Source organism: Etheostoma cragini, chromosome 12, assembly GCF_013103735.1.
Source record: "Etheostoma cragini isolate CJK2018 chromosome 12, CSU_Ecrag_1.0, whole genome shotgun sequence".
Taxonomy (NCBI): Eukaryota; Metazoa; Chordata; class Actinopteri; order Perciformes; family Percidae; genus Etheostoma; species Etheostoma cragini.
The window spans coordinates 220,608-234,529 of NC_048418.1; the positions used below are offsets into that span (position 1 = coordinate 220,608).

General features: G+C 40.8%; 2 gene segments (V, D, J or C); both read left to right on the forward strand.

Annotated features, from left to right (window-relative positions):
• The first annotated feature begins 178 nt into the window (after positions 1–178).
• On the forward strand, positions 179–1,042 carry LOC117953910. The segment is given in 2 exon segments: positions 179–363; positions 629–1,042. Coding segments are annotated over 2 exon segments (537 nt in total).
• On the forward strand, positions 1,043–9,214 carry LOC117953911. The segment is given in 2 exon segments: positions 1,043–1,276; positions 8,703–9,214. Coding segments are annotated over 2 exon segments (507 nt in total).
• Positions 9,215–13,922: the final 4,708 nt, after the last annotated feature.

Below are 13,922 nucleotides of genomic sequence, written 5' to 3' on the forward strand. Positions count from 1 at the left end.
CTGTACAAAAACCTTTGGAGCAAAGACAACACAATACTCCACAACGTCCACCAGAGGGAGACACACTCTGTTAACCTTGAGATTATTTTATGAGCCAGTCTGGATTTGTTTCACTAATGAAACAAACGTTGCGATGATGACTTGAAAGTGAGAAATGAATGAGAAATCAAAGTAAGTCAACATCTGAGTCTCCTCCTCCTGACTGCAGAGGTGGCTTCATGACAGACAACTGTTTGATTCCAGCTGTGAACATCAGACCAAACAACTCACAACACTCATTCATCCTGAACCTTCAAAAACAGCATTTCACCTCTGCAGACATGGAAAAACTCACTGCAGTTCTGTTCTGCTTCTCTCTCATAGGTACGGATGGTTTGGATTATAAATCCTGAGATATAAAGACATTTTCAAGGTCTTACAGATCCAGTTCAGATTTTAGATGGAGTTCAAAGTTACACATTTCTAAAACATCAATCTCGATGTCATCTCTTTATCCCTAATAACTGATTAATACATTGTTAACAGCATCACTTGCTGAACTTATGAATGTCAGAGTAATCTTCTCTAAATGTTGGATATGTGACTTTGGAGCAGCAGTGTAAATCTAACATGTTGTTTTCCTCACTAGGTAACACGATGGAAGATGAGATTACTGCCAGCAGGGCTGAATTGTTGTCATCAGAGGGCCGTAGTGCTACTCTGTCCTGTACCTATTCAGTTAAAGCTCAAAATCTCCAGTGGTATCAACAGGATCCTGGATCAGCTCCTCAGTTCCTTCTCCTGATCACTGATACTAAACCGCCTTCAGTAGTGGAAGCTAAACCTCCTCACCCTCGACTGACTGCTATACTGAATGAGGAGAGAAATCAAGTTGATCTGCAGATCTCCTCAGCTAAGCTGTCTGACTCTGCGGTGTACTACTGTGCTCTGCAACCCACAGTGACAGGAAACACCAAAACTCTGTACAAAAACCTTTGGAGCAAAGACAACACAATACTCCACAACGTCCACCAGAGGTAGACACACTGTTAACCTTCAATATGATGTAGTCTAGAATCACTTTACCTTAGAAGTGTAACTGAGAGAAGAGAAACTACAGAGCTACGAGGAGACAGAGAGACTCAGGGAGGAGCTGAGCTGTTACTGAACTATAGAAGAGAGAGGAACTTCTAGATTCAACAGAGATCAATACACACACCATCAACATTACCTTTATTCAACATGCTGCCACTGCAGCATCGGGGGTTTTCTCTGATGTTTCTCTCCATCCTCACAGGTATGTTAGATTGTGCAGTCGAAAAAGTTCATGCAGAACTTTAATTACAAAACCATTTGAATGTGAATCATTCATTATGTCTTCTACAACAATAAATAACAGAGTTATCTCTTTCTTTAGGAGTCAGCTGTGAAGAACTTACTCCAACAGAGAAAGAAGAGAACAGTTTAGAAGACAGCTCTGTTACTCTGTCCTGCAGATACTCAAAGGGTTCTGCTGAATATTTTTTCTGGTATCGACAATATCCAGGAAAACCACCAGAGTTCCTCATCTCTCATCTGGAATCAGGAGAAATAATGCAAAATAGAAAGCCTGGACTGTCTGTTTCAGTGAGTGAGGATAAAACCAAAATGGATCTGAAGATCTCCTCTGCTGCAGTGCCAGACTCTGCTGTGTACTACTGTGCTGTGAGGCCCACAGTGACAGCAAACCCACAGTCTCTGTACAAAAACACAAGCTGACACACTGACAAGCTGCTGGAAGCCTTTTTTCTACCCTGTTGTAGTGAACCTTGTAGCTCCACTAGAGGGCGACATTATCAAGTAGGAGGTGCACTACTTGTGCACTGTGTTCAACCATTCAGTCAATAATAAGTGGAGCTGTGAAGAGAACAATTCTCAGACTGGATGTTGAACATCAGCTAGTTTCTCCTGTTGATTTAAACCTTGTTGTAAAGATGGAACATTGGCTGGGGATTATTCTTGCTGCTCTTTTCTTTGGTAAGATACAAAGAACAACATGGTTTTATTATTTTCTAAAGATTTATATAAACTGCAGTTCAGAGCAGAAATCTCTGAACAGTTGAGCTGTTCCTGTCCAGAGTAACAATGTACAGTTGACATTTTCCTCTGTCTTCTCCTCTCAGCCTCATGAACAATGTTAGTCTAATGGCTTTAATTTCTCTACTTTTACAGTTCTAATAGCTGGAAACAAAATCTCTCCTGTAGAAGATGAAGTCAGTGAAAGAGAAGGAGAATCTGTCTCACTCAGATGTGACTATGAGACAACGTCTAGTAATCCTGAACTCCACTGGTACAGACATCATTCAGACCTTCAGGCGCCTCAGTTTATTCTCTGGAAAAGAGCAAGAAGTGGTGAATATATCCCAGATAAACAGAAATATGAATCCAAAACATCAGAGGAATCAACTGAACTGACCATAAAGACACTAACCCTGGCAGACACAGGTCTCTACTACTGTGCTCTAGAAACACAGTGATACAAAGTGTAGACGAGGCTGTACAAAAACCTGAACGCAGATATGGGACTAGTCTTCAAAGAGGAGGGAAGTGGTATTCAAACCACAGATTGATATCAGATGGATTCTGATTATTCCAGTTTTATCAGAGTCCCTGTGGTTCCAGCTGCTAGTGTAACACTGTGAGAGGACTCACATGAGCAGCAAATCCACATCAATGACAAACCAACTGTATGTCTAAGTAGAAAACAGAGGGCGTGCACCAGTATTTTATTTTCATTGATGCTTGACAAAGCAAAAGCCGGAAGCATGGGGACAACTGGATGCCTGCAGGACTCTCAGAGGGACTGCAAGTCTGTCTTGTAAACTTACTGGGTTAAGATGAGTTCTTTTAAACTACTTAACAATTGGGATGTCGACCGAGACGTTTGAGTTGCTGCAGAATCATTTAAAGGAAGTAGTGCAGACTTTGAACAGTTAATTTTAAAGCCTGATAAGCTTCCATACTCCTCGCATAACGACAGAAGGTGAGGAAGAGACAGAGGGGTTTTCTAAAAAGACCAAAACATCATCCGCAAATAAAGAGAGAGTATGCCGTGTACTGCGAATTCATATTTGTGAAGCCAAAGTCGATTGGAACCTTGGCGGGAAGATGTAGAGACTTGAAATAAAAAGGAAGTGCGTCCGGTTAAGACTCGGGCTGAGGGATTAGAGTACAAAACTTTGATCATACCAATGAAAGTTTTACCAAAGCCCATCACCTCCAAGACTGACCATAAAAATGGCCACTCAAGTCTGTCAAAGACTTTCATTGTGTCAAGAGAAAAAAGTGACATTGGGTTCTTACTTTCCTCTGGCGCATCAACAATGTGAAGAAGGTGTCTAACATTGTCTAATGCTAGTCTTGTTTTCATGAATCCTGTTTGGTCAGGGTTCACTCATTTTTACATGTGGGACTCTAAACGGCGGGCTAGGAGGTTTGCAAAGATTTCTGTGTCAGAGGCTGAAAGCCAGAACACTAGGAAAAAAATTATCATTTTTTAGGAGAAAGGAAATTAAAGCTGTTAACATCCCTTGAGAATTCACCCTTTTTAATAGAGAAGTTAATCATGTCAAGAAAGAAAAGGCCCAACTGACCCCAAAAAAGTTGCCAAAAATTGAGGGGGAATCCCATCAAAGCCCGGTTATTTTCCTTTTTGCATATTCTGTACTGCCAAGCTCAATTCTTAAATAGAAATGAATTTGTCAAAGCTAGCTGATTTCTCTGCTGATAACTGAGAGAAGTCAAGCTGATTTAACCAGCTGTCATAGTGGGATTCATCCAACGCAACCTCAGATGCATTCAGATTGGAATAAAATGTCTGAAAGTATTTATTAATTTCGAGAGGGTTAGTTCTAATATAACCATCTGAAGATTTAATAGCGGGAATGTCTGAAAAATCGTCACTGGTTATTAATCTCATAGGAGGAAGGTGACTAGGTCTAGCGCCCTGAAAGCTTCTTCTTCTTCTTCTAGTCCTTATAAATAGCAAAGTTGGTAGCCAATGCTAATTAGCACCACCTCTGTTCAGGGGAAGACTGCAGCTAGAAAATGTTATGGCGCTGTCATGATGTCACATTTGCGCTCAGCTGCGGCTACTGGGGGGGCCTCCAAATTAGACTTAATTTTTGTAGTCTTAACATTAAAATCTAGCTATCTAGGCTTGCTCCACCCTGAGTCAAATTCCTCTTAGGTGTCCTTAAACTTGGCGAAAAAAGCTGATTATTGATTATGATTGCTTAATATTCCATGCAAAAAATGAATGTATAAAGTTTTAGGCCCATCTACATGTAATTTTAGGCACAGTTTAATATGAAACTTCATTTTATACAATAATGTAGTAGGGGGTCCCTGATCAGTCTCTTTCAGTTAAGGGGTCTAGGCTTAAAAAACGATGAAGACCTCTAGAGCAAAGACAACACGATAGTCCACAACATCCACCAGAGGGTGTCAAACACTGTTTAACTTTATATTAAATAATTTTCATGATGAAGGTTTGTAAGAAGTGTAACTGAGAGAAGAGAAACTACAGAGCTACGAGGAGACGGAGAGACTCAGGGAGGAGCTGAGCTGTTACTGAACTATAGAAGAGAGAGGAACTTCTAGATTCAACAGAGATCAATACACACACCATCAACATTACCTTTATTCAACATGCTGCCACTGCAGCATTGGGGGTTTTCTATGATGTTTCTCTACATCCTCACAGGTATGTTAGATTATGCACTTTTGAATTTTTTGAATCCTGATAACATCTGATTAACATTACTTTTTTAAATTTCATACCACATGACATAACAGTTATCTCTTCCTTTAGGAGTAAGCTGTGAAGAACTCACTCCAGTAGAGAAAGAAGAGAACAGTTTAGAAGACAGCTCTGTTTCTCTGTCCTACAGATACTCCAAAGGTTCTGCTGATTATTTCTTCTGGTATCGACAATATCCAGGAAAACCTCCAGAGTTCATAATCTCTCATTTAGGAACAGGAGGAATAATGAAAAATCCAATCCCTGGACTGTCTGCTTCAGTGAGTCAGGATAAAACCAAAATGGATCTGAAGATCTCCTCAGCTAAGCTGTCTGACTCTGCTGTGTACTACTGTGCTCTGCAGCCCACAGTGACAGGAAACACCAAAACTATGTACAAAAACCTTTGGAGCAAATACAACGCAATACTCCACAACGTCCACCAGAGGGAGACACACTCTGTTAACCTTCAGAGTATTTAATGAGCCAGTCTTGATTCTTTTCATTAATGAAACCCCGTTGTGATGATGACTTGGAGAAATGAAAGTAAGTCAACATCTGAGTCTCCTCCTCCTGACTGCAGAGGTGGCTTCATGACAGACAACTGTTTGATTCCAGCTGTGAACATCAGACCAACAACTCACAACACTTATTCATCCTGAACCTTCAAAAACAGCATTTCACCTCTGCAGACATGGAAAAACTCACTGCAATTCTGTTCTTCTTCTCTCTCATAGGTACGGCTGGTTTGGACTATAAATCCTGAAATATGAAGACATTTTCAAGGTCTTACAGATCCAGTTCAGATTTTAGATGGAGTTCAAAGTTACACATTTCTAAAACATCAATCTAGATCTCATCACTTTCTCACTAATAACTGATTAATACATTGTTAACAGCATCACTTGCTGAACTTAAAAATGTCAGAGTGATGTTTTCCAAATGTTGGATATGTGACTTTGGAGCAGCGGTGTAAATCTAACATGTTGTTTTCTTCACTAGGTAACACGATGGAAGATGATATTACTGCCAGCAGTGCTGAAGTGTTTTCATCAGAGGGCCGTAGTGCTACTCTGTCCTGTACCTATTCAGTTAAAGCTAATAATCTCCAGTGGTATCGACAGGATCCTGGATCAGCTCCTCAGTTCCTTCTCCTGATCACTAATACAAAACCGCCTTCAGTAGTGGAAGCTAAACCTCCTCACCCTCGACTGACTGCTATACTGAATGAGGAGAGAAATCAAGTTGATCTGCAGATCTCCTCAGCTCAGCTGTCTGACTCTGCTGTGTACTACTGTGCTCTGCAGCCCACAGTGACAGGAAACACCAAAACTCTGTACAAAAACCTTTGGAGCTAAGACAACACAATACTCCACAACGTCCGCCAGAGGGAGACACACACTGTTTACCTTCAATGTGATGTAGTCTAGAATCACTTTACCTTAGAAGTGTAACTGAGAGATGTATAAAGCTTTTAGTTAGGGACTGAGGAGTTGCAGCATTCGCCTAGACCAGCGGGGGAGGGCGTAAAGCCACAGACACGGCACCCCATCTCTTCTCTGCTCATCTTCATAATCGGCAGATTAATTTGCCATATAATCAATAATATAATAAAATTGGAAAAGGGACGGCAGTACATTCCGATCCAGCAGATGAGAGTTCTAGCCTGTCCAGGCGTCTCTCTTTACCCTGTCTCTCTTAGTTCTGCTTTAATAGTTTTAGACTGCCAGAAACTTCCTGCGAAACACTGAGCTCCTCTCTCCTCTATCTTACCATTTGTGTGTGTTACCGGCCTCAGACTTAGGGGAATCTGGGCAGGTACAAAGTCTCAGGCTGGGTAGCACTGTGGATTGAAAAGAAGTGGAGATACAAAAGTTGTGTCTTTCTCAAGCGCTGGCTGTTTATTTCTGAGCCGAAAATAATTTGATGACCGTGTCAAAAGATGGGCCTAACACACGCTAGGACACTGGACAATTAACAACACATACAATTATAAAATACACTACAATTATATAAATATATAATATATAAATGGTCTGTAAATATATTACTGATATTATTATATTTTTAATAAATAACAAAAACATATCTAACACATTAGTATATATCAGATAAAATACAACATATTGTGAAATATAGTCTTACTGTATAATATATCAAATATACATCCACAAATGACACTATAGCTCAGATTACCTGGTGAAACCCTTGCTATAACACCGTCAAGTAAACAGGCTACCTTACTATCTGTTAAATTATTCCTTTAAAGTGAACACGTTAAACAGATCAGAGGCTACATTAGATTACTTCTATGGAATATATTACAACACAAACAACCTTGTCAGAGATCAAATACAAAGAGTACTAGACTCAGATTGAAGCTGATCACATGACTATGTGATAATCAATCACCAACGCAACGGTCAGCCGTTGGCGTGTGAGTTTACCGGCACGCACATATCAACTGACGGCGGCTTAGCCTTCACGAACGTTGACAGACTAACTTCACCTAGCTTGCTAGCTAAAACTGCTAGTAAATACAACCCATATAACAACATATACATCATACATTTCTACACAGAACATGACAACCTATGTCACTGAGAAAACCAGTGATATACTTGTTCAGTACCTAACAGAAATTAAAGCGAAGGTTTAAAAATATACCTGTGGATTGAAAAGAAGTGGAGATACAAAAGTTGTGTCTTTCTCAAGCGCTGGCAGTTTATTTCTGAGCGCTCGAGCTACCGTCTCCACGGCAACCCAATACAGTGAAACCAGTCAACAGCGCCATCTACTGGCATGAAGTAAAATACATGGCCATAAATACCTTACATGTAATGAGAGAATAAAAAAACAGGAGGGGTTGACTTTTTTTTAAATGAACCTTCTCTACCCATTACATGTGCATTCATGTCCCAGAAATGTCTGTTACTAACCTAGTTACTTACGTAGTTACTAACCTAGCTCTGGGGAGTCATTCCCCAGAGTCCTTTTGTTCTTCTTCCCCAGCATGTTTCCTTGGATCAGGTAGGATCCAAAATCCTGGTTGCAGCTGTTACTGTGTTCCTGCTACACGTCCTGCGATTCCCTGTTACATCCTCCTACGCTTTGCTGTGCCTTGTAATGCAGTGCAGTGCCCTGCTACTCTCGTCCAGATCCAGTGCTACCACATCTTTAAATTACTAGTAGTTCTCTTGTTGCCTTAGTCCTGTTTTGTCAGGTAAACTTAGCTAACTGTACAGAAGGCTTAAAGCGAAAGAGCGGACAGCTGTAATGCTAACGGAGGTGTAGCTAGCTAACATTACAAGTGGCCGCTGTTCTGACTCGGGTGTCAGGGTCTGTTGCCCAACGGTTCAGTAAACTGCCGTTAGCCTCCTTAGCACCGGAGTTAAGTGCTGACTAACTGCTGGGGGCTGACTGTGGACATTGTATTACTACCCCCCCAAAAAAAGAATCAAGGTTTGTATCGAATCATGGGCCAGAAATCGTGAACCGTATCAATCCAAAGTTTGGTGTATTGTTACAGCCCTAGTCTCAAGATAACTCTTGTTATGAATTGATACTATAAATAAAATTGAATTGAAAATGGTACACAAGCTCCAGTCTGTTAACCAGAAGAAGCTTAACAGAGAGGTGAGAGATCTAGGAGGAGAAGGAGAGACTCAGGGAGGAGCTGAGCTGTTATTGAACTATAGAAGAGAGAGGAACTTCTATATTTAACAGAGATCAATACACACACCAGACTACTTTATCCAGCATGCCGTCATTGGATCATTTTGTGCTTTTTCTACTTTTCATTTCAATTATAACAGGCAAGTTATATTCTGCATTTTCTAGGTTTGATCGCAATGTTTCATAACTGAATCTTTTCTAGAAACTTTTATGAAAATGACATTTGTCCAACTGTTACATCTAATAACAGAGTTATCTCTTCCATTAGGAGTCAGCTGTGAAGAACTCACTCCAGTAGAGAAAGAAGAGAACAGTTTAGAAGACAGCTCTGTTACTCTGTCCTACAGATACTTCAGACAAGCAACTGGTGGTGATCGATTCTTCTGGTATCGACAATATCCAGGAAAACCTCCAGAGTTCATCATCTCTCATTTAGGAACAGGAGTAACAATTAAAAATCCAATCCCTGGACTGAAGATTGAAGGGGACGCCAAAATAATCCATATGAAAATCTCCTCAGCTAAGCTGTCTGACTCTGCTGTGTACTACTGTGCTCTGCAGCCCACAGTGACAGGAAACACCAAAACTCTGTACAAAAACCTTTGGAGCAAAGACAACACAATACTCCACAACGTCCACCAGAGGGAGACACACTCTGTTCAGGACAATCACAAAATGTTGAGAGTTCCTCAACAGATGACGAAGAGGAAGGAGCAATGATGTGAAGGCCCAGATCCATCAGAGTATCAATGCTCTTCCTCTCTCCCCCCCTCTCACTGCAGACATGAAACACTGGCTGACTAACATCCTGATTCTGACTCTCTGGCTAGGTAACTATTGAAACATACTGACTGTTCTCCTTTAAATCAATCATCTTTATTGATTCATCTCTTCCTCTGCATGTTCTCTTCTTCCCCAGAGTGTAAAGGAGAAGACAGAGTGATCCAGCCACCAGGAGATGTCATTACTACTGAAGGACAGAAACTTACTCTTGGCTGTACATTTGAGACAACTGAATCCTATTCTTATTTGTTCTGGTACAAACAAGAACACAATTACTTTCCCATGTTTATTTTGAAACATGATACCTATGGAACAAAAGAGAATGCTCCAGAGTTCCAGAAAGACAGATTTGATGCTACAATCAACAAGACATCAGTTCCTCTGGAGATCCAAAAGCTTCAGCTGTCAGACTCTGCTGTGTACTACTGTGCTCTGAGGCCCACAGTGACAGGAAACACCAAAACTCTGTACAAAAACCTTTGGAGCAAAGACAACACAATACTCCACAACGTCCACCAGAGGGAGACACACAACAGTAAACTTGAACTTCAGGTAAATTGTTGAGTGTTGAGAGTTCCTCAGAGTTCTGACTTGCAAAACAGAGACTTGGTCCCACCTCTGTTCTCAACAGATGATGAAGAGGAAGGAGCAATGATGTGAAGGCCCAGATCCATCAGAGTATCAATGCTCTTCCTCTCTCCCCCCCTCTCACTGCAGACATGAAACACTGGCTGACTAACATCCTGATTCTGACTCTCTGGCAAGGTAACTATTGAAACATACTGATTGTTCTCCTTTAATCAATCATCTTTATTGATTCATCTCTTCCTCTGCATGTTCTCTTCTTCCCCAGAGTGTAAAGGAGAAGACAGAGTGATCCAGCCACCAGGAGATGTCAGTACTACTGAAGGAGAGACACTTACTCTTGGCTGTACATTTGAGACAACTTATCCAAATCCGACTTTGTTCTGGTACAAACAAGAAGAAAATGATTTCCCAAAGACGCTGCTGCAACGTTTCTCTGTAAAAAATGATAATTCTAAAGAGAAAGAGAGAGTTGATGCTACAGTAAAGGATAAGTCCTTTCCTCTGGAGATCCAGAAGCTTCAGCTGTCTGACTCTGCTGTGTACTACTGTGCTCTGCAGCCCACAGTGACAGGAAACACCAAAACTCTGTACAAAAACCTTTGAAGCAAAGACAACACAATACTCCACAACGTCCACCAGAGGGAGACATTATTTATTTATTTATTATTTATTCAGCATGCCGTCATTGGATCATTTTGTGCTTTTTCTACTTTTTATTTCAATTATAACAGGCAAGTTATATTCTGCATTATTCATTCATAACTGAATCATTACTTGAAACATTTATAAAAATGAAAGTTGTCCAACTTTTAAATAACAGAGTTATCTCTTCCTTTAGGAGTCAGCTGTGAAGAACTCACTCCAGTAGAGAGAGAAGAGAACAGTTTAGAAGACAGCTCTGTTACTCTGTCCTACAGATACTCCAATACTATAAATGCTAATGATCATTTCTTCTGGTATCGACAATATCCAGGAAAACCTCCTGAGTTCCTTCTGTACATTTCAGCGCTTAGTGTTACAAAACGCGGAGAGTCTCTACAATCAGACACAAGGTTCTCTACTAAACTGTCTGGAGAAAAGCATGGTGTGGATCTCCAGATCTCCTCTGCTGCAGTGCCAGACTCTGCTCTGTACTACTGTGCTGTGAGGCCCACAGTGACAGCAAACCCACAGTCTCTGTACAAAAACCTGACAGCTCCTCACGGAACATACACACACTTCAGCTCCTCCTATTCAATAACAGTGGCAACAAGAAGACACTGACAACATAATTTACTGAATAAATGCAATATTTCATTGTCTTCACTGATTATTTGAGGTTACAACTTCATGAAAAAGATGTAATCCAGTTCATTGTTGTTGTAAATCTTAACTCTTGTTTAGAAAAGAAAAATATTTTTCTCTACATTTTGTGTTTGTCATTGTTGATACGTGTTACTTAACAGACATGCTGTGTTTTTCTCAAACACAATCTTTTGAGACTCCTGGCAAAAATATAAAAATGCGTGGAATCCCTTAACCAGTGGAGCAGACTTGAGTCAAAATGTGATGACTTTAGACTCTACTCAAGAAGAAATGACTTGCATCTCCACCTGGACTTCAACACCAGTGACTCATGACTTCACATGCACTTGACCTTTTGACCTGAAAGACTTGATACCTTTCCCCAAACTTAGAGAGGAAAAAGTATGTTATTTTCAACATGTTTAAAAAAAAGTTACTCAACTGCATTTAAAAAAAAGAAAGTTTCCCATCTCTCTGCAGTCCAGTTATTGTTTTCAACCTGAGTTAGAGGAATGTTCATCCAGACTTTTATTTACTCTTTCACACATGCATTTACAGACTATTGATCTATAAAGTAAGTCACTACCCTCACTACTAACCCTAGAACTCTAGGACCTGATCAAAGCAGAGTGTCACAACGTCCTGGGATTGGGAGGACCGGGTCTCTAAACCAGAGTGGTTGTCGGTTGTTGGTCTTCTGTGCTAGTCATGGATTGTCCAGAACAAACACCATGTTCAAACATAGTGTGCTCATAAGTGGACTTGGTACCAGAGCACCCTAAGGTGCTCATAAGTGTACGCGGTACCAGAGCACCCTAGGCCAAAGGTCGATGATCGATTTTATAATCGTTTCATCTGATCTGAGGCCGTATGTTTTGGACACTCAGGTGAAGAGAAGGGCGGAGCTGTCAACTGATCACCATCTGAACCTTGTAGCTCCACTAGAGGTCGACATTATCAAGTAGGAGGTGCACTACTTTTGCAATGTGTTCAACCATTCAGTCAATAATAAGTGGAGCTGTGAAGAGAACAATTCTCAGACTGGATGTTGAACATCAGCTAGTTTCTCCTGTTGATTTAAACCTTGTTGTAGAGATGGAACATTGGCTGGGGATTATTCTTGCTTCTCTTTTCTTTGGTAAGATACAAAGAACAACATGGTTTTATTATTTTCTAAAGATTTATATAAACTGCAGTTCAGAGCAGAAATCTCTCAACAGTTGAGCTGTTCCTGTCCAGAGTAACAATGTACAGTAGACATTTTCCTCTGTCTTCTCCTCTCAGCCTCATGAACAATGTTAGTCTAATGGCTTCATTTTCTCTACTTTTTCAGGATTAATAGCTGGAGACAAAATCTCTCCTGTAGAAGATGAAGTCAGTAAAAGAGAAGGAGAATCTGTCTCACTCAGATGTGACTATGAGACTAATAAAGACTATATTAGACTCCACTGGTACAGACATCATTCAGACCTTCAGGCGCCTCAGTTTATTCTCTGTAAAGGAGCAAGTCGTGGTGAATTTATCCCAGATGAGCAGAAATATGAATCCAAAACATCAGAGGAATCAACTGAACTAACCATAAAGACACTAACCCTGGCAGACACAGGTCTCTACTACTGTGCTCTAGAAACACAGTGATACAAAGAGTAGAAGAGGCTGTACAACAACCAATGACTTTAAGCTTATTGGAAGAGCATTCCGCAGCTAAGGAGCCACCGACTGAAAGGAGCAGTCTCCTCCAGTTTTAAAACCAGTCCAAGGTACACTCAAATGGCGTTTTTCCATTAAGGGTACCTGCTCGCCTCGACAGCTGTGCCCCGTCCTTCTTTCTCCATTGAAGATTAGAACTGCCTCATACTTGAGTCGGGCCGTGGCTGGTCATCATAGCGACTGCCGTGACCTAACGCAACACACACAGAAAGTGTGTTTTTGATTCTCGGCGTGTTGCCACAGACAGAAAGCAAACTGAATTTAGTCCCCCCCGACTGTCCGTAGCAGTGATGATGCAATGATGATGCAGTGATTATTGACTATTCTCTCCGACCAATCAAGGGTATCTCCTCAGCAGCTTTGAACCTCGACTGAGGTAGTACTACAAAAAATACCTGTTAGCAGGACTTGGTTTTTTCGTAATGGAAAATTTTAGAAAAAGTAACTCTCTAAACTGAATATCTTTGAACCTTTACTGTATTATAGTAACCATCTTCAAGCACCCAGAGCCACATACCTCCCCAGCTATCTTCAGACACTCAAGACTAAACTTCCCCCCTTCCTTTCTTGACTGCTTTCCTCCCTTCATAGGTCAGGTAGAGTTTTAATGAGCTTTGAGACAATGCAGCTGTTTGGGGCATTGGAGCAAGGAGGGGAGATTTCAATGGATAAAGTGAAGACTGTGGAGTTCGCTCTTCAGTCAATCTCTTGACCTACTGCAGTGTACTGGCTCCTTGCGCAAGTCAAAATATATTAAAAATGATTCCAGTGACTCTTTGTCGTCTTTGGGTAATAATTAAGTATGCTAAGGGCCTTGCAGCAGCATTCTGAACTGTTTGTTAACGGAGTACAGAAAATGGATTAAGCCATGTAAAAAGTAACTTGCAGCAGTCTAATCGTGACAAGATAAAGGTAAGTAAGAGCATCTCCATTTCATTTTTTGACACAACGGACCAGAGTTTTTCTATGTTTCTCAGGGGGAAGAAACATGATCAAATTAATGTCTTAATATAGGCATCAAAAGCTCTTGATTGGTCATAAATCACATCGCTGCTTTTTGCAGATGATGTGGTCCTGATGGCATCATCAGCCTGTGACCTTCAGCACTCACTGGATCGGTTCG